Below are 21,381 nucleotides of genomic sequence, written 5' to 3'. Positions count from 1 at the left end.
CCAGCTGGCCTGGGAGAGGTTCCTGTCCTGCTCCAGCCTCAAGGACAGGAAGGGCCCAGCTGAGCCGTGGCACAGGAGAGCATTTCAGGGGCAAAGGGTAAGGCAGGGAGAGGCTGCTGCTGTGCTCTAGAAACCATCAGGACAAGAGGGCTGAACAAGCAACAAGGGGGCTGTGTGGAGGAGGTAGGCTTAAGCAGAGGCCCAAAGAGGAGGGCCTGCAGGGCCTGGGGCCCAGAAAGCTGCAGTAGGGAGTGGAGACTGTGGCAGCCAGGGACATGAGGGCAGACTGGAGAGTCCATCTGGTTAGAGGAGGAAGTATATGATGGGGAGATGGCTGAGGGAGCTCAGGGGATGGAAGGGGAGTTCTTGTTGGGCCTTTGTGGTGCCTGAGGTTAAGTAATTGCCAGTATTTTCTATGATTTTCCAGGAGGGAATTGGAGTCGTGACCGAGCCCCCTACCTGGGCAGCATGCTAGGTCCTGCCTGCCTAATCTGTCACAGAATGGAAATCCTCGTCTGGGCGACACAGGCGTCAGAGTTCCACATCTGCGACTGTGTCTCTACTTCCAAACTGTGTGTTGCACCAGCCCTGCAGTCAGGGCCACTCGGGAGTCTATTATTTCATCTTCTTGGAATGAATCCGTTATGAATTACTAAAGATAATGATTCATTATTCCACCTCATGCTGGCATGTGCTGACTCTCCAACAGCTAGCAGAAGAAATTGCTCCACTGATTAATTCTCTGCTGTTTTTTTTTTTCTTCTCTTAGAATGGCTATTCAAGTGGACAAGTTCAACTTTGAGAGTGTTCCAGAATGCCCTGGAGAGAAGGGGCAATTTGCAAATCCAAAGCAGCTTGAGGAGGAGAAGCAGGAAGCCCATGGCCTGGAGATCAACAGCAAACTGGACATCAGATGGAGAATCATATCCTTTCAACATGGCCCAGTCTGTACTGGCCACAACCTGCTGGGGGCCGACAGGGCTTTAGTGTAGAATTTTAGCCACGGAGAGCTCCAAATGGGTGGTTGCCCATTTTAGGGGCCCCACTTCGAAGATGTACTTATTCTATATAGAGGAAGGTCTTCTTGAGGCTGGTGGTGGCATTGATTTTGGGACATATGTTTCTTGCCAGAGTTGATATTCATGTTAGTGACAGTCCTAATGGCCAACTATCAATGCTGGACTGAGGAGGTGCAAAGACTGACAGCTGCTAACATGGATGCAATTGTCTGGGAACTAAAATCGGATTGTGCTGTTTAATGAGGCGTAAAGATGCCGTGTGAAAGCAGTGAGAGACTTTTAGGAGTCTATAAGAGGCTATAAGAGGCATTCCTAAAGCAACTGAGCCTGCTCTGAACTTGGACTCTTGTCTGGTTTATAGTAGGCATTCAGGTAAATGAGTGGGTGCTCTGGAGAGACCCCAGGCTCACTTGTTTGCTGCTTGTTCCAAGTCTTTATAGAGCACCCACAAAGTAGGTCAGGTATTTTGTGAGGCACTAAACAGGCTGACCTGCAAAGACCAGGTCCCTTTGCAGGTGTGCTGCCTGGTCAGAAGTGGAGGGAGCGTGAACATAGAGCGCTATGCCCTGTGCTGGAGGTGCAGGGGATGTAGCCGCTGGATGGAGGTAACCAAGGAAGGCTTCACAGAGAGGGGAGCATTTGAGTGGGTTGTGTGTGGTGGACAAAAGTTTATCAAAAGGCCAAGTGTAGAAACTGCCCCAAAGGTCCTGGGTTTAAGGGTGAGGCTTGTTCAGAGTGTCGATCAGGAAGAGACACCTCTGATATGACTTCTGCTATTTGTTTCCATCAGCATGGGTTCTGTGGCTGTAAGGATGGTCAGACAGCATTGTCTGGACCAGATAATTCCAGACAGCTTCTCTGGATTCTGGAAGTATCCTCTATGTACTCGTGGCATAGCTGGGACCTGAGGCAAATTCCTTCCTTCAAGCTGAAGTGAATTAGACCAGGTAGATGGTCTATAGTGAGTTACTGACAAAATAAGCACTTTGCATGTTGCTAGAAGGTTCTGTGAACCTATAAAGTATATGGGTCTAGCAGTGAACAAAGTAGTCCCATGGAGTCACAGCTGTTTATCTTCAGTACAGGGGAAGCAGAAGGCAGGGACGACAGGGTGGTCCTTCTCAGCAGAGTTGTGGTGCCATCCAGTCTTGCTGACTGAAGGGGCAGAATGGGCAGCACAGCAGTGAGGCAGCCATCCATGCTCCACCCATGCTCCAGGCATGCTCTCATTTTTTTTCTGACATCTGACTGACACTGCAGTTTCCATGAGGCCACCAAACCTCCACAAAGTGAACCGATTCAGCTGTGGGCCAACAGTCAGCTGTGGAGCCAGGGGTTGGTGCAGGTGATTTTGCCACAAAACACTTGACCCGAGTTATGGTTGTCATGGGAGAGGGTTGTACAAACAGCACACACTGTGTTCACAAGGAAAACCCAAGGCCAAGGCCCTCACCCCCTGGTGTCTTGCTGTGCGGCTGGAGCCACAGAGCCACTTGAGGATGAAGGGTGCAGAGGCTTCATGGCTACTGACTGTGGAAGTGGCCTTGTGAGGCTGCTCCCCTGGCCACAGAGCTTCCACTTCATGTGGGAGCCCTAGGCAGGCCAAGGCAGGCCTGGATGGGTCTGGCTCAGCCGGGCTCTACACAGCAGCACCCATAAAGAGGCGGCATTGAAGGGAGGGATTCATTCTCACGGGTGCTCCTTCTCTGGGCACAGATGAAAGCAAGAAGCATGGGGACAGATGGAATTGCCACCCCTGTCTGTCCCTGCCCCTCAGAGTGGCACTGCCCTTATTAGCTCTTCAGTGTTGGGCACATGGTAACGTTGCAATGTCTTGGTAACCACTTTCTGGGTGCTGTACTGGTCCAAGTCCCCTGTCTTCCCAGCTCAGCAGCCAGGATACATTTGTTAACCTGTCTTGCAGCTGACAGAACACAACTCAAGCTCACGTTAGCGGTAGTGAAGCCAACCCTTGAACCCTCCAGGCCTGTGGTCCTGGACCATCAGTGTATACTGCCTCCTCAGGGGTCCTGTTGGCCAACTGAACCTTCACCTTCTTGGAAAATAATTACCAAAAAGTACAGGAAATGTCTTTGTGTGTCTCTTCTTCAAGGCTTAACTCTTTTTAAGAAGTTGACTTCCCTGTTTTCTGCATTTGCTTAACAATTCATGTGACCAACATTTATTGGATGTCCACCAAGTGCCACATACACCTGCCCCACAAACCTGCTGGCTTGAAATGTGTGGGAGATTGTCTCTATCGGGCATTTGGGCAAAGAGAGCTATCACTAAGGCCATCCTCTCTCTGTCTGTCTCTCTCATCTGCAATGGCATCTGCCATGGGAGGAGCAGGCGTTGATGTTGTAACCCTGAATTCACACAGATGAGAAGACCAAAGATTGAATGGGCTAATCGTTTCCTAATGCATTTCTTATTTTCTAAATATTTAGACTATAAAAACTTTAAGCCTATTCTGAAACCCATCTGTAGTTATAAAAATTCCCATGTGTAGCACATAATACCAGGTAGACATGTCTTAAAGAAAACTGGGGATTTTGCAGTAGGCACCTGTCTGTGCAGTATCTATCTGAGGGCCTTTCACCTCAGGTCTGTGGTGCCTCCAAGTGTGCCAACACCAGGGGTGGCCAGCACTTTGCCATGTCCCTGCCCTTCCTGCCATCTGTTCTATAGAAGAGGAGGACTGGATTTGTCTGTCACAAGAGCCTGGGACAGAGAGATAGTGAGGGGGTCAGAGCCCTGGGTGCTGGCCTTGTGCTCCCTAGCCTCCTGGTCAGGCTTTGGTGGTCCCCACAACTGCATTCCTCAGACTTCCTGGAGAGGACACAAAGACCCCATCTCTATAGGGACAGAGGGACTTCCACAGAGGAGGTGGCCCAGGGCAGTCAGCCATGTAAGGAGTGGTGAGCTGTGAGGGCCTGGATGGTGTTTTCTTATACCAGATGGAGTTTCGACCCTTTGGCACTGGGCTTAACTAGATAAGCCAGCGTGTTAGCTAGTGCTTGTCCTTTAAAAGATTACTTTTCTTAAACCCTATTTGTCATTTTTATTGCTGTTATGACTAGGAAGAACTGCTTCTTGTGCTCCTCCCATGTGTTGGCTTTCAGTGTGTTGTCCTTACTACACCCCACAAAATCTGCAGTCCTGTGTCTTATGAGAGACTGAGTGATACACCAGCAATGCAGGAGCCCAATTGAGCAGTCAGGCATTCTCATCCACTCCACACCTCTTCCTGTGCCACTGCGACTATGCCTTATTCCTTCTTTGCTTGTCTGTTCTCATCCTGAATTGGGGCTTGTGTTGGTCCAGTGAGTTCCAGTTGGTCAGAGTGCCAGCCCTCTCTGTGCTATCTCCCTGTGGCATTTTACTTACTACACTCAACCTGCAAAATAGGTAGTCTCTACCCCTTTTTAAAGAACAAGGGGATTTCGGAAATTCAATAACCATAGAGACTGCAGCCAGCAGGATCACCAACACATCAAACTCTCTGACCCTCGGAGGTGTGAGCACTTGTGAACCCCACTTTCCACTGGAAGCCCTCAGGCCACTCTACAACCTGTCCTCCCTCCTGTCTTGCCTTGGCTGCTCGTCCAGCTCCAGGGCTTCCTTCTCATTTGTTATAGTCTTTAAGAAGTGTAGAGTAGAGTTTTTTTCTGATGACCATCTCTCTTACCAGATAGTGCTGAATGAGGTCAGGTGGAAACCCATTCACTCAACAGCTACTTATTGGGAGCCTACTGTGTGCCAGGGATTGTGCTAAGCACAGATACAGGCCCTACCCCAACACTAACTCTGATCCCTGGCACATAGGTATTAGAACTATTTGTTGAATACAAGTTTTCATTTTCATTATGTAGCCAAGAAAAAGGTTAGAGCCGAGGTGGCTGTGTGAAAGGAGTTTGTAGCAGTGAGATTTGTCTAATTCGAAATCTAGCTCCTTCTCCAGAGCCCACAAGGATCGTCTGCAGCTGAAACAGGTGAGGGACGAGCACTGGGCCAGCTTTCAGTCATCCTGCCATTCCTGTTTTTGTTGCAAATCTCCTTTCAAAGTGCCTTTCAGGAATTGATGAGAGACTTGCTGATTGCTTAGAATCCAACCTGCACAGGTTTAACAAGCAAGATCTGGGGGCACCATTTGGCTGATCCCCACAAAGGCTGATGGCCTGAATTGTCTGGGCTTTCTCTTCCAGGCCCCCTGGTAAATGTCTGTGTCTCCTGTTCAGGTTGGAGAAGCAATTTTAACCAGTTTGGCTGCTTTTTGAGTGAGGCAGAGGCTCAAGCAGCCCACTGGCAAATCAAGCTTTAGGTGCCTTGCAGTCTATGACCCAGACAGGAGATCGAATGTCTCCTATGGAGGCCAAATAAACATCCATGACTTAGACAATGGAGGAAAGTGGAACAGGGCAGCTGCTGTCTCAAGTGTAGGGTCTCACATCCTAGAGGAGCTCCTTCTGGGCTGAGTGTAAGGACAGCTCATGCCTTGGACTGGGTACTGCTGAACGTGTCTGTGCCAGCCTCACAGTCCCAGCCCCCCTGGGCAAGCTAAGAAGTTTCCAGTGGCTGAGACACTTCCTGCACCTTTTACTGGGGTTTCACAGCTCTCAAGGAGTCATCATGTCCTGGATTTGGCTGATCACAACCAGGACAACCCACCTGGAGCCCACACTTGGGCTCTGTCTCAGTTTCCAGGAGGGCGGAGCTGCCCTTCCTGACTAGTCCTCCCTTCAGTACAGAGGTAGGTCGAAGCTGCTTGCTCCGGGTGGTTTAGGTTCCCCCTCTAGACCCTCTAATTGGTTTAGCGAGTCTTCTCCAAGATAATTCTTAGTGGAGCTCTGTCTTCTTGTCTCCTGAAAAGAATTAAATCTCTTTAAATGAGACTCTTTTAAATCCCAGCACACTATGCTTTTCTAATAGTCGTGCTTGCATTTTAATACAAACAGCTCCTGTCATCAGTGCAGCTGATTCCTTGATCATCTTAAGTAAAATGCAGGGTTGCATTTTGTATCTGCCTTCAGGGAATTTGGCTTTTAGAGCTGTTTGTAATAACTTCGTTCAGAGGCCTTTAATCTCTCATGGCACGGAAGCTTTGCAGCCAGAGAGAATTGTTGCACCTGGCTGGCAAGGCTGTCAAATTGTCCTGGCCTTTGGCCTTCAGTGGGCAGGGGAAGGAGGTGATATGGACACTTGATTTGATTGCTGTCTCCCCTCCATCCAAATTAGGTGGTTGTGCACACCTTAAAATTATGTGGAAGGGAATCAGGGTTGACACATGGAGAGTGCAGATTTCAGGGTTGACTGGCTCAGGAGCGTGGGGAAAGACATTTCATGCACAGCATTGCTCAAATCTGTGTGTGTGTGTGTGTGTGTGTGCACGTGTGCGCATGAATTGATGTGCATTGTATGATTGGGTGCATGTTGGGCTTGTACACATCCTGTGTATTTTTGGTGTGGTCATTGTGAGCATGCATATATTACATAATACTCAATATCATAGGGCATAAGTAACAGCCACCACCACGTGGCACTTACGAGGCGCCAGGCACTGATCTGAACAATTTGTAGGGATTTACTCACTTACTTTTCACAATAACTCTCTGAAGTCATTTTCACTCACTTTCTATAGTTGAGTACACTGAGGTATGGTGAGGTCCTCTCACTTGCTCCAGGTTATCCAGTTAGTAAGTGGCAAGCTGGGACTTGCACACAGCTAGCTGTTTACCCTCGGAGCTGTGCTCTTTGCTGTGTCTAGGAGTAGTGTATGGGCCTCTCCCCTTGCCCTGGTCTTCCTATTAGTTCCACTTTTCAGAGGAAGCCTATGGAGATGGCTACATTCCTTGACATTGATGATTGGTACCTGCCTCCCACACATATCTCTGTTCATTTCATCCTCTCTCCACTGTAGGACTCTGTAATGTTCTCTGCCAAGCAAGACTTGCAGACCTCCCCTGCGGAGCACGTCTCTCTGCAGGGCGGTTCTGTCCAGTTGAGGCTCTGACAGTAGGAGCTGCACTGAGGTGCTGGCGCACTTACTGAGACGGGCGTGACAGCAGTGTCCTGGAAGTGCGTGATGATGCAAATGAGAAGGCAAAGTCACAAGAAGAGGCTCATTACTCATCCAAGGCCGTCTTCCCACTAGTGTAATTTCTATCTATGACAATTTCCTAATTTATTTGAGCTCAAGTATGGCTGCTCTGAGTCCCTGCACCTGTAGTCATTCACCCCAGAGCTGGCACCTGGGGACAGCTTGTCTTCTCAGTGCTGAGGGAACCCAAGTGAAGGGCAGCACCTGCCCCTCAATAATATCCCCCAAGCCAGTTTCAAGACCTCTGCATCTGCTTCTGTCATGACAGACTCATGACCGAAGGCTCAGTAGACCCTTCATGATACTCAAACACTGGATGATATCTAGGAGCCCCAAGCTTGACACTTATTTCTCCCATGCAGGTTCAGGGAAGAACCCCCACTGAGATTCCTGTTTCCAAGGACAGAGTGAATTGAACAGTCAGTTCCTCGAGAATATCAAACTGGGTCATTGGTGAACTTCAGCCACATAAATATAGACAGGATCTAAAAAGCTTCTGGGTTGGTTGCAAATGCTGTGGTATGCTACCAAGTATTACACTGTTGGTGCCTTGAGGACAGTGTGAGATGGAAGGTGTTTTATTTGCCTTCAGCATTTTATTTGCATCTGGCTGTGTTTTTAAAGATTTGTAAGCAAACATTCATGGCTCCCAAGATTAACTGAGATCGTGTGTGAAAATGTTTGTAAAGCAAAAAAGCTCTGCTGGGTATGGCAGTGCACACCTGTAATCTTAGCACTTGGGAGACCCGAGGCAAGAGTCAAGTTTGAGGCCAACCTGGGCTACATAAGGAGACCCTTTGTGGCTGTCAAGACTATCAAATTGTCCTGGCCATTGGCCTTCAGTGGGCAAGGGAGTAAGGTAATATGGACACTATTTGAATGCCAAGTATTTCACTGTTGGTGCCTGGAGGACAGTAAAAAAGCTGTATACAAATATTGATCAATTAGATGTAATAAATAATGATGAATGGCTAATAATAATGCGTAGGATATAATGTTTGCACAAGTGACTGAGCCCTATGAAAGTATGAGGGACTTTGGTCTTTTCATTCTTAGCACGCATGGCAGTTATTAATAAACCAGGCACTCGGAGGTGCAGAGCTGAGTGCACATAGGCACAGATTCAGTGCTATGCACATGGCAGGTGCATGATGGATTCTCGCCAGGGTCCTGGTGAGTACAGGAGGAAGGAAGGGCTGGCTTCTGGAAGGGAGAGGTATCTAAGAGGTTGTCCCAGATAGGGTAGTTCTAGAAGATGGGTGGGTGCTCATCAGAAGGATGAGGCCAAAGACTGCTCCAAGCAGAGCAGAGCAGGAGCAAGGGCTCAAGACAGCAAATGGCCTGTGTGATCTGTGGGAGGTGGGGTAAGGAGTTCACCATGGCCGCTATACATATGAGCACATACAGGGAGGTGCAAGGGCCGTGAAAGGGAAAACAGGTCATAGGGGAGCTTGTGCATTGTGCCAGGTGTTAAGGAGTTGGGGCTTGTGTCCTAAGAGCAATGGGTGGCCAAGGAAGGTTCTGAGCAATACAGTGATGTGCTGAACCTCACTTCAAGGAGCAGCTCTGACTGAGTAATGAATAGTCAGAGTATTCCCTGCTTCTTGCTTGGCACGGTGTGTCTAGGACATGCTTGGTCCTGCATTGTGGGATTGTGCTGCCAGCCTTTGGGAACCAGGTACAAGAATCTCTAGGAATGCACAGGACAGTACAGGTCTGTCTCCGCTTCCTCCTCTGCCTCCTGTACCTCAGCTCTTGGGGAAGCCTTTGAGGGATGTTGTGTTGGAATGGTATTGTGCTGCAGGTGTACTGACTTGTGAAAAGGTCTCAGAGGGAAAGCAGGGCAGTGGGACCCCTAAGCTCTGCTGTATGTGGAAAGAGTAGAGAACAAGGCCTCCCCAAACTTGGGGATTTCCTAAGACAGTTCAGTGTATGTCTTAAACTTGTAGCCCTCTCTCTCTAGCCAGATTTTAAGCTCAAGGAAGGGACTAAGCTATGATCCCAGACAGAGCAGGCTATATCACATTCATCACTTATTTACTATGACATATGCAACTGTTATAAGCCTCAGTTTCCCCCTGCCACTGGTGTGCTGCATGTGCCCAGAGCCTCTTGTGTGTGGTGGGTGTGGAACACAAGTGCGGAACTGTATATAGCATGGTGTGCTGCATGTGCCCTGTGCCTCTTGTGTGTGGTGGGTGTGGAACACAATCAGAACTCAGGAAATGCTCACCCACTCAGACTCGCATGGGTGGTAACACAGTGCCCTGTGTAGGCAGAAGCTGAAAACTCCTGCGCAATTCGTTCTGAGACATTCCTGGAAAAAATTCACTCATCTGGTTGATTTATGCTGCCTAAATTAGAGACTCAGAGACAGTCAGCTTCTTGCCCTCTGGGTGCTCACCGTGGTCTAGTTTGGGAATCAGTCATGGCAGCAGATATCTGGACCCACGGATGCCTGATGCTGCTGTGGGCATGAAGCAGAGCCTCAGAGCCAGTGGGTACTGTCTGGGTGTGGTGCTGGAACTCTCTGCTAGCCAGACATGGGGCTATCTTTTCCATGTAAGAAGCAGCCCCTTCTGTGACCCCACTCACACATGCCAACCATTCCTGGGGTTAGACACTACCCTCTCACCTGTGCCCTTCAGGGATTTCAGCCAATAGTGCTAGATGGATCTGGGTCCCCATCACCCTCACATCCTGCCCCAGAAAGCTTCATGAATTACCCCCAGGAGGAGAAATGGGTCCTTTGGGTCAAAAGACTCTTGCCCTCATCAGTGGCTTACTGTGGCCCCCAAGAGTCTCTGGTTCCTTGAAGGCAAGTTCCTGATCTGTCACTCTGATGTACTCAGAACTTCCATCTGACTCAGTGGCCAAGTGGCTGTCTGGGAGGACTCTGTGCAAGGAACAGACTCTGCTCCTGAGTTGGAAGCCTCACATTCCCTTTCCTGGCTGTGTGGATGGGAATGTTGCTTAACATTCCCAAGATGGCTTTCTCAACCTGACATTGTTGTGAAAACCAAGTCAGATAATTAACCATGATTGGTGCTTAGTAAAAAAGCAACAGGTATTTACAGAGCCTCTCCTGCATGCTAGACATAGTGTTGGTGACCCAAGACACCATTTCATGCCCTCTAGGACTTAGAACTAGCGGTCCTTGAGCTCTTTCCTTACTAACTCTGGGGTTTTGTTCTGTGGAGATAGTAAATAGTATATTCCACAGGAAAGCTGACTTCTGGGACAGCAGGCTGCTCGTTCTTTTTTTTGTTGTTGGTTTTTTTTTTTTTTTTTTGGTGGTATTGAGGTTTGAACACAGGGCCTCATATTCATTAGACAGGAGTTCTACCACTTGAGCTACTCTGCCATTGCAGGCTGCTCACTGACCTTGTGGTTGAACAGGGATGACAAAGGAAAATTACACTGAAGCCTCTGGCCCTCATGGCCCTCTGCCTCCGAAGGCCTGTGACCAGCAGGAAGTGCAAGGAAAAGTAGTGGACACCAGGTCACATAGCCATTACTCCAGGGTAGAAGGTAGCCAGCTCCAGGGGCACAGTGAGCAGAGTTTGTGCTTCTATGCAAGGGTGTTAGAAACTGCCTCCCAAGGTGAGAAAGTGGGTTGGGACTTGAGATTTCTCCAGCCAGGCGCCTATGATTGACGCTCTGGAACAGTGGGTGTGGCTAGGAGAGTTTTGCAAAGCCTGGGTGAGCACCAGCAGGGACTTCAGTCCCCTGCTTGGGGTGTCATTGTCTCTACATGGGCAGAGTCTCAGAGAGGAGGCCCTTGAGGGGGTTTGGAAATGTGATCTAGGCATCTTGGCCGGCTGACAAGCCTTGCTGGGAGTGTGCCTCTTCAGCACCATGGAGAGTTCTCCATAAGGCTTTCCACTGGGCTGGAAGGGACCATGGCAAGATCCAGCCTGTGGGCAGCAGAGTTCTTGCTATCAAGTGGGTTCCAGGTGAATAGTGAGGAATTGACACCAAGTATCCAGGAGTTCCTGAAGTGGGATCCAGAATGAGGACTCTAGGGTCACACTGCCTAGTTCAAACTTGCATCCTCCACTTGGGAGCACTGGTAGCTTTCCTGTTTCCTCCATAGGCCTGAGAGGTTTCTGTTTTGTTTTAATCTTTGAAATGGAAATAACAGTACCTATATCTCATACCCAGCACCTTTTGAAGACTTCATTTGAAAATAATTTCAAATTGAGAAGATAAATGTTAACTGCAGGGCCTCTCCCATGGTCCTTGGGAACTTTCTCTATGATAGCAATAGTGATAGGAATTACTATTGTTTTTGCTATTATTTATTCACCTCTTCCCCAAATGCCAGAAAGTGTGCATCTAAGAGTAGTAGCCACTGCCATCATCACTACAACATTGTATCATGGGCTGTGACAGTGGCTAACTAGTTGTGGGCACAGGCACAACTGTTTTGGTGACTTACAGGGATACAAGGGAGGAGGCTGTGTGTGCAGGTAATTAGTTTTGTTAGCTCAGTTGTATAACTTGATGGCCCATGCCTCAAAACAAATTGATAAAGAAATATGCTATTGGGATGGTTCTTCCTCAAGAGCCTGGCAAGAGTTTTTAATAGAGCGCAACGTGCCACATTCTGAGGTCTTAATTTTATACAAATGAAAATAAACCTTGGAGATAATCAGAAAAGAAAACATAGAGAAGCACACAAAAATGTGCATTTTAACCCCAAATTTATGGATGATTTGCTTCCCCGGGTCCTCTCCTTTCAGATTGGTGAGGACTCTCTTCAGTCCTACTGCATACACTGCCTGGGTCACAGGTGACTCAGTGTTTGTTCTTAAGGCTGTTGGTGACACTGTATTGTTCATTGTTGTAAAGCAATGTTCACGTTGTTTTAAGTATGCACACATGTCCAAAACTTCTAACAAATACACGTGCCATGCTTCCTGTTTCCCTACTCCCAGAGTGCCTACTTTTATTTATTCCTTGTATAAACTTGCAGAATTTCTCTCTGAAATGGTAAGTGCCAGCCAGTCTTACTTTTTACTGTAGTGTTTTTTATCCAAAAGGTGCCTCTCGCTTTCTCGCTTAGGACATATCTTAGAAAAATTTACTTCACAGAGAACTCTCTCTCCCCTTTCCAGCTGTGAAATGAGACAGCAACATGTGGACTTGCCTGTGGTCCTATGGCCTTGCCTGTCAGGAAAGTGTGCCTTTCAGCATGGGCTTTTGCCAATCTACAGACCTGTGCCCGTGAAGCAAGCCATTTCCCCTTCTGGAGGTACTTTATTGTGGGAAACAGAGCAGGAGTTCTGGGGCAGGAACTACTCCTTCACCAAGATGCCTAAGGCCAGGTTGCTGAGCCCTCTGGCTTCCAGTTATTCACCCACTAGAAAGTCACCATCACAGCCCACTTGATTAAAGGGAACATGTAAAGCCCTTGCCATAGCATCTGCCACCATCAGAAATGTCCCATCATTGGTGGGTCTGAGGCTTCAAATCCCCTCTGGGAGCATTTCCTTCCCTGGTAATTGGTCACCAATCAGAGAATGAGTTCTGCGTGGGCTATGAGACCATAGCTGTGTGCACAAACCAAAGGTAGTACAATTGGGCTCATTGGGCTCATTTCCAGCACCTCACACCATTGCCACTTCCCCTCTGTCTCTGGGTAGAGTGAATCACAGTATGCTTAGCAGAGATTCGGTCATGAGCTAAGGAAGGGTAGGTTCCATGGTTCCATGTCTTTATTTGTTTCTTTCTTTTGGTGAGAAAGTTTCTGCATTGCAGAATGGTTGCAGACTGAGCGTGACCCATTCTGTGGCCCAGAGTTCTCATAGGGGGTGGCTTCTGCCAAGTTGGGGGGTCAGAGCACCACAGCTATGGGTTCCTGGGCAAGGTAGTGGGTAGAGGATGGGAGAATGACTCATAGTCAACCCTGTCCCAGGAAGGACAGCACCCCGCCAGGATCACCAAGCCCTGTGCACAGTGACCATGGTTGCCTTGGGAGCCATTGTAGGCTGGCAGCCTGGCTTCCCAGCCTGTCCCTGAGCCCTCTGCTAGAGAGGTTAACATCTCCCACACTGCCAGCTGAGGGTCTTGCTGGTGTACTGACTTTGAGCAAGTTTGCATCTGCCCAGGCCCCTCCCTGCAGGGAGACAGGCTTTCTTTAGCCAGAAATTGCAGACAATTCCAATTGGTCATGACACCGAGCAACGTCCTGCAGTTCAGTCCACACCCTACTGAACAGTGACAGCTTTGTGTGAGGGGCCTTCATCAATCACCTCCTAGCAATGCTGAGTGACAGTGACGGAGTTGCTGCTTTCTCCTCCTAGAGATGAGTATTGTGGGTGGTGTAGACCAGGGAAGGTCAGTTTTTGATGAAAATCATCCATTCCTTTATGCCTACACTCATGCCATTTACATGTATGCTTTATTAAGTCATTTAATTGGAGTTTATTGAGCTACTGTTAGTCTTAGGCTTTGTGCAAGACAGTGGAATTGTAGAGATGATGGCTGTCCTTGTGCCCTCTTGTAGTAAAGGATTCAGGCAGGCAGGACATCCACTACAGTGTCACTGGATCATGGTCCTGAAAATCATGGTGCAGAGCTGCCAGGGCTGGATGGGTGCTCAGAGGAGTGTGGTAGACTGCTCTGATGGACACAGTTGTGCTAGGTGTGAGAGACGAGGGTGCTCCAGGCACAGAAGAGGAAACTGGCACAGAGCTTGGGAAGGAGGGAGCAAGGTGCCTATTACATCCCTACCCATAAGACTGGGCAGAGGTCCCTGGGAATACTCAGGAGATACAGGTCCCTTCACCACCATACTCCTGACTCAGAGCTGAGAAGTAGGGACACAAAGACTGGGAAAATCCATGGTCAAGAAAGGTTCTGCAATTTCCCTGGCAAGGATCCCATACGTCCACATTTCTCACCTTGAGAAATAATTTAATACAGTGCATTGAGTATTAAAATCAAAATATTCAAATCTGTGAGTTCAAAAGAAGAAAAAGAATTCACTCATTATCCCTGGAAACTAAACCCTGAGTTCTGCCTTATTCATAAAGATAGGGCCTTCCGAGTCAGTAATACCTGGCAACTCTGTGTAAGGAAGCTACATTTCCAGGAAATTGGGTGGCTGCCACTTCCTCTGGAACCTGGCTATTGCATATGTGATATTACCTGTGGGCTACTGCCCAGAAACAGAAATGCACTAGCTTCCACTGTTGTACAAGAGAGTAGTGTCATCCCTGGCCCAAGGGCCGTCCCTCTTGGCAGCCAGTTAGCCCATCACAGACAATCACAGTTATTCCCCAGACTCCACTATGGACCTAAGCAACCCAAACCAGGAATGGGGATACTGGCAGACCAAGTTTATCTAGGAGTACAGGCCTTGGGGAAAACAGCTTTTGCCCTCCTCAGTGAGAAAACAGGCCTGGAAGGTCTGTCCTACCCAGCCTCCAGCCTGCTCACAGCTCTGGGGAGGAGCCTGGAGGACATTTCCTGATGGCCTCCTGAATCACACCCTGAGCAGTATGATCCTTCATTATTAAGGGGGCCGGAGTGGGATAGAAATAGAGCCACCAATGACCCGTTAATCAGACAACAGGCAGCAACACACTTGATCAGGGAAAGCTGCCTCCAAGCTGGGACTAGAAGGAGGTGGGGAAGACCTGTGGGGGTCTGGGTCAGGAATTGGTCCTACAGTCGGCTTCCTTTGAGCCTCAGTTTCCCCTTCCATCTGACAGAGAAGTCCCCCCTTGCTGCTGCTCTCTCATCTTCTGTGCCCTTACAGGCCCCTCCCTCTCCCAGCCTCTTTCTAGTTCCTTCCTGAGAACTCACTCAGATGTGCAATTCTTAGTCTCTGCCCCTGGCCATACCTCCCTCAGAACTCCTTTTTCTAATTACAGGCTTCCTTCCTTAAGTTTGTAAAACTTGCCTCTTAACCACATTTAAGTGTACAGTCAGTTGTGCACCGTCACTGCTATCCAGCTCCAGAGTGTCTCTCCTCCCTGAATCTATCCCCAAAAGACCAACTCCACCTCCACCAGGCCCCCGATGACCAGTTTCTTTCTGTGACTTGGACTCCTTAGGCGCCTTGTAGGGTAGCACTTGTCCTTTTGTGACTGACTTTTTCCATGTAACTGTCTTCAAGCTTCATGCACATTGTAGCATTTGTCAGGATTCCCTTCCTTTAAAGACAAAACAATATTTGAATGTATAGGCAAACCACATTTGTTTATGCATCATTGGGTTGTTGCAACCTTTTGCCTGCTGTGAACAATACTGCTGTGAATGTGGGCTAGAAGTATCTATTTGCATCCCTGCTTCAGTTCTTTTTGGGTACACATGTGCCCAGAAGTGGGATTGTTAGAGGTCAGCATTCTCACACTGCCTGTGAGCTCCTGGGTTCTGGTCACAGTGTTAGCTCAGTATCCCTAAATGTCTGCCCAGTCACTCCTTGCTGAACTAATGAATAAATCCTAATTCCCAGGATTGCCATAGGACCAAATAAGAATATGTATCAATAATAGCAGCAGCTCAACAAAGATGCCCTGGGTGGTAATGAGATGGAGAAGATGCATTTGGAAGATTCTTCTTAGGAGAGAATTGTCTGTGGAAGAAACCTTACATAAATGGCTGCAGAAGACTGAGATCCTTCAAGGTTTTTTAGGAGGTAAACCAATAGCTGCCTCACTGAAGCAAGGGCAAGAAGTTCTGCCCAAGAGGAAGTGAAATGGGGAACCAGATGTTTCCTGGTGCTTCTGCGTAGTCCTCAGGACACCCTGTTAGGTTGAGGTGCTCTTGTGCCCATGCTGCAGATGATGAAACAGACCCAGGGCATTAAGTTGGTTAACCAAAACTCATGAGTCCTGGTGCAGGATTCAAACACCAAGCCCCCGTCAGAGCAGGTGCTGTTTTCTCTGGGGTGCAATGCCTCCATACAATCCCAGAGCTTCAGAAACATCTACGAAGCTCTCAAATTCGCAGGTGAAGGGTGGTGAGGGAGTAAAGGACTTAAAGGATGAATAAAGTAAGGAAGGAGAAAAGAGCAGGGGGAGCATCTCCAGGCAAAAAGCACCACCACGACATGTTGAAAATCCAGAGTGAGCACAGGATAATTTGGAGGAGTGGAAGAAAGTATAGAATAGTTAAAGTCAGGCTCAGGGATATGCCTGGGTCCCTGGGCACCCTGGAGGCCAGCATGTCATGGCCTCAACTGCTCTGGATGAGGCAGATGCTGGGGGCCAGGGAAGCTCTCTCTGGCTACCCTCTGGTCTGTGCCACTCTCCCTGGGTGCTTGGTTGAGATGTGTGCTGCAAATGTGAGCTAGCTGGAGACCCAGGAGCATGTGTCCTGCTGGTCTTGCCTCACTTGCTCCAGCTCCCATCCTTTGCCCCACTGAACTTCTTCCTGGAAGGGCTTTGTTCCCATACCAGCATCCCCAAACTTGGAAGATGTGATTCTTAGCTTCTTAACTGTCTTTACCAGAATGTGAACCTCTCAACCTCAGGGATCTTGTCCCACACCTCTGTCCTCAGTGCTTCCCAGCTGCCACACCTGCCTTGCCCCAGACACACTAGACATGTTTGTTGAGTGGAATTAATTCCCCAGAAGAAGAAAGGAGTGGATTTTTCCTCCAGTTGCCAATGTTTAGAGAATGTCAGAAACTAAAAATTTCCTATTCAATTGCAACTTTGGTATGGTGTCTTTAATTTCGCTGGAATAGGGAAGGAGGTCTACTGACTTTCGGAGAGCCACACTGGATGTCTAATATATTGCCTGGGAGACGTCTGTTGTCTGCCTGTCTAAGCTGGTTTTTCCCTCCACTGATACTTGCTGAGAGGCTTTATGATTTCCTCGATTATGAGCTTGAGTAAGTGAGCCCGTTTGCAATAATATATGTAATTACGTTGAGATGTATACTGTGACAAACACGGAATCAGCGTGACCCCAATACATGTTGAGAAACGTATGGTTGTACTGAGCAGTGAACCACAGTTTGCATGTATTATTAAAAAAAATAACCTCCCAGTTTTTCTTTACTTCCCCCAGCAAGAATAGTTGTTGGATTAAAATTATCTCATTGGATTTCCTTTCCTTACTTAACTGTTGCTTAGGTGAACAGACTTAGGGTTGGGGAAAAGAGACACTTATCTGCTGTGTTTCTATGCCCTGATTCCATGGTCTCAGGGTGACATCTTTGTGGTAAGTTAGGCCACTACTTGAGCAGAAGGAAGACATGTCTGCTGTAGGAGATTTTTATCTGGGAGCAGTGTGGAATCTTGTAGAATTTCCATCCCAGAGCTCAGCAGGAGCTATGTTTTCCTTGACTGAGGCCCACCCCTCTCTGAAGCGCAGCGGTGAGGCGAGTGTGGAAGGGCTTCTGAACCAACTTGTCCTGGAGCGCCTGCAGCTGGCCCCCCTGCAGTGGGGTGAGTATCCCCGGCTGCCCTTGATTCTGGGTAGAGGGGCTCTTTCTCTAAGCATGCAAGCTCTGATGTGGGGCAGCTCGAGGGCAGGGAACCCCAGAGATTGGTACCTGCTGAAGATCTTCTTGGGAACCCTTTGGGGAAGAAGCTCACGCCACTGAGCAGTGCCTCTGTATGTAGCAGCTCAGCCCCCAGAGAGTTCTGCCAGCCCCAACTCTGAAGGTGTACTTTCAGAGCACACCTCCACAGTCACCACCCTCCAAATGGCAGTTGTGTCTGGATATGTGGGTTCCACAAACATTGCTAGAGCCTAGAGCGATGTGGGTGGCGGAAGAGAACGAGAACATGGTTTCCTCCTTTTTTGGATGCCATTTGCTTAGGCTGGGCTTTCTACAGTGTCCCACACTGGCATGTAGACGAATGTATGTTCTGTGAACACCTTCACTCAGTCTGGTGGTTGGCCTACACGAGGTCACCATCACTTATCTGGACACTTGCTTTTTTGCTCCCCAGGACTCTTACCACCCCTGTGCCTTTCTAAATAGTACTCTCGGGTAGCTTGCTCAGAAATAAGCATAGTGTTTCCTGTTGAAATGAGAATCTTAACTGTACTTTGGAAGTTCTTTCATCACCTTGTCTATTTGGGATGAGCTGCAGTCGGCTACTACCATATGTATCTTCTGCTTCCACCAGTGAAATCTCTGGATTAGGAGATCTTCTTTGATCCAGGATGAGCTAATTAATAAGTTTCAGCCTAACTCCCTTCATCCTAAGCCCCCACGCCTGCAGGATGCCTCCCCTCTGTTGACCTACTCCTCACAGAAGGGGTCCTTCGTAGGTGACCACCAGAGAAGCTGGGAGCTTCTGTCATGTGACTCTGCAAGGCTCTGTGTGGTCTCAGAGGACATCCTAGCAAGCAGCATGGTGTTAGTAGGGTGCTAAGTGAATGTGGCAGGAGGCAGTGGGGTACGGGACGCATTGTTCGTTTACTCCTCACCACAGCCCACTACTTTCAAGCAGGAAAGTGTGTGGCAAGCCACCCTTTGCAACCAGCTACGGTGGGGTCTCAGCCCCAGCCCACCTGATCACCAGCCTGGCTGGTAGGATTTCAGATGAAAAGAATAAACGCCTTTCCCAATCATTTTGCCCCTCTCTGTAAAGATGTGTAGTGGGGAAGTCAGGGAAACAATGGATATTACAGCCAGGACTAGGAAGTTAGGCGGCCCTGAGATGCCTCTCTGTGCAGAGCAGCCTGGAAACTGGCAGACGCACATGGACGAGGACCTGCCGTGAGGCCGGAGCTGTTGCTGGGCCAAACCCTGCCATGTTGTGCTGCTGCCTGTTTCCCTTGGTTTCCTTCCCATTTTCATGGAGGGGTTCGGGGAGTGCTTTTGTAAATTTCTTACCTTATATAGCTTGCTGGATAAGATAGCCCTGACTTCAGATCTCCGTTCTGTCATGTATTGACAGTGTGATGTTTGATGATTCACTTAACATCTCTAAGCTTGAGTTTTCTCATTGATGGAATGCTCAGTGAGTCAATGTGGAGCTTATAGGAGATGATGTCTGGATTTTCAGTCTGGGCAGGGGTTGTCCCTGCCCTTACTCTCAAGTATTTCTGCAAAGCTCATCCCTGCCTCCTCACTGGCCCCCTTCCCTGTAGGAACATGGACCCTGATGGGACCCTTGTGGACTCAGGATGCAGACTGGGCCACAGCAGTCATTCAGTGCATAGTGTGAGATCCTGTCTCACTGATGCCACTGCCCTGGTCTTTCCTGCACGCTTGCTTTCTAGTGTGATTGGTGTAGCAGAGGCAGGTGCTGGAGCTGGGCAACCTGGGGCTCACCTGAACAGATTATGGCACTGAGCCTCTGTCTCCTTGCTGCGTGGAGGCATGGACACCTCCCACAGCCACCTCAGAGCCTTACACCAAGGGCCAGAGTCAAAAGAAGTGGGCTCTTGTAAATGTGTCTGGGAACCCATAAATGCCTGCTGGCCACTGAGCAATGGTTTATTACACTCCCTCGGGAGTTATTCCTGGAAGATAGCTCAGTCCTGAGAGCTGTGTATTCAAGCCTTGGTGAGGCATTTGAAGGCACCCCTGTTAATCCATGTGTTCATCTCACATTCTCCTCGGCCCTACCCCAGGGCCTGGGCAACAGTTGGATCCCTTCCTGGCCCACACAGGGCTGGGCCACCTTCAGAGGGACATTCCAGGAGTTCCCCCAACCCAGGCAGCCATTGTCCCCACTAGTTCTGGTCAGAAGGACAAGGGCTTGCTAAGTGAGGTCAGGATGGCAAAGGTAGAGTGCATGTGGCACGTGCCACCATTAGGTAGTCATGCTTCCCCACTAGCGCTGAATCAGAGTCGGCCCGAGAGCTGCCGTCTCTCGCTGTCTAGAGTGCTTGAGGCAGTTGTTGGGTGCCATTTGCTTGGCAGAGGCAGATGGCTAGCAGTTTGGATGCTGATTTTTTTTCACAACTGGAGGAAGTTCAAAATGTCATTCTTAGAATTTGGTTTGTGACATGGTGCATTGAAACTGGAAGGCAAGTTCAAGGTGTGGCCCTGTGCCCCTCCAAGCCCATTTGCTGGTATCTGGGACTGCAAAGCCTGTTTCACCAAGTTCCTGGGCAGCTCAGGTGGCACAAAGATGGGAAGTAGTCAACAAATATTAGGCTCTGGCAGTAGAGCTGGAATGGGCAGGTTTTAGAAACTGTGATTGTTAACAGCACCGTGTATTTTTGTCATCCTATTAAGGTTTGGGCAGAAAATCCAGCTGCACCCAATGTGAGTTGGAGTCCCCCAAATGGCTGATGACAATGAAGCAGAACTTGGATTCTAATCATGTTAGTAAAAAAGAGTAGATTCCCCACCCAGGGAAGGAGTGCCTCCCCTAATGTGAGCTGAGGAGGGCCTCTCCTGCCAGAGACCCCAGAAGGGGTCTTGCAGTGGGCGAGGTTCCTCACAGGGGCATTCCTTTTCTTTGTGGCAGTGTTTGGGTTGAGTGTCATGGGCACAGTCCAGTCAGTAAGCAAAGACTGCAAGTACTAATGCATTCTTTCCTAAAATATTGTGTGATTTTTAAAAAATAATGCTAAAACCGAAAGGCAATTATGCCTCCTTGGGAGGACATGACTGCCCCTGCAGGAGACCTGCAGTGGGCAGCTGGCCCTGTGTGGTCAGTCTCAGGGATTTACATATTTGACTATTTATAATGGATATCTTTCTACCCAAAGTTTGATTTCTCTGACTATCCCAGTTTTCTAATTGTGGTGTTACTAGGTTAAAAGATGTTAGCTTTTTGAAGGACCTTGAGGTGTTTATTTGTCAGATGAATGTGATGTGGACATTGTGGGGACCTGGATTTCTGAGGTGACTTTGTCGTCCTGTAGTGGGCAGTGTGGAGTACTGGGGAGGCAGCACCAAGGTGGAATCAGGTCCTTAAATGTGGTTCAGTGGGCCAGGCCCTTCTTCCCAGGTCCTGAAGCACCAGAGTTGAGTAGACAAGGTGGCCCTTGTGCCTCTAGACCTCACCAGGAAGGCAGCGGTCTTGCCATGGCCACCAGAGTTTCAGCACTTTCCCTGCACCCTGCCCCTTAGAAGACCCCCAGTGTTGCTCCTCTGGGAGCCCTGTGGGCTGCCCTCACACCCCACACTGGTGTCTGCCCAGCAATATCAGAGCAAACACATGCTGGGGACGTCTTCTCCCAAGGCAGCCACGTGCAGACGGTCCATTCTTAGCAGAGTTTCTTCTCTGAGCCTCTTCACACCTTGTGTACTTACGGATTTGTATATGTGCAGAGTAAAGGAAACAAACACCCTGGCATGTGACTCCATGCTGGCCACTGAGTGCA

The 21,381-nt window shown here is 48.9% G+C and overlaps 1 protein-coding gene across 3 annotated transcripts in view; it reads left to right on the top strand.

Moving 5' to 3' along the window:
* Trappc9 (trafficking protein particle complex subunit 9) overlaps nucleotides 1-21,381 on the top strand; it is a 541,325-nt gene that overhangs the window by 415,647 nt on the left and 104,297 nt on the right. For all 3 annotated transcript variants that reach the window (XM_074069279.1, XM_074069278.1, XM_074069281.1), the window contains 2 exons: nucleotides 770-923; nucleotides 17,438-17,528. In XM_074069279.1, the coding sequence (XP_073925380.1) occupies nucleotides 770-923; nucleotides 17,438-17,528 (245 nt within the window). The remainder of the gene's footprint in view (nucleotides 1-769; nucleotides 924-17,437; nucleotides 17,529-21,381) is intronic.

This window comes from Castor canadensis, chromosome 3 (assembly GCF_047511655.1).
Source record: "Castor canadensis chromosome 3, mCasCan1.hap1v2, whole genome shotgun sequence".
Lineage (NCBI taxonomy): Eukaryota > Metazoa > Chordata > Mammalia > Rodentia > Castoridae > Castor > Castor canadensis.
The sequence above is the reverse complement of the archived record's forward strand: the minus strand, read 5'-3'. Positions and strand labels throughout refer to the sequence as shown.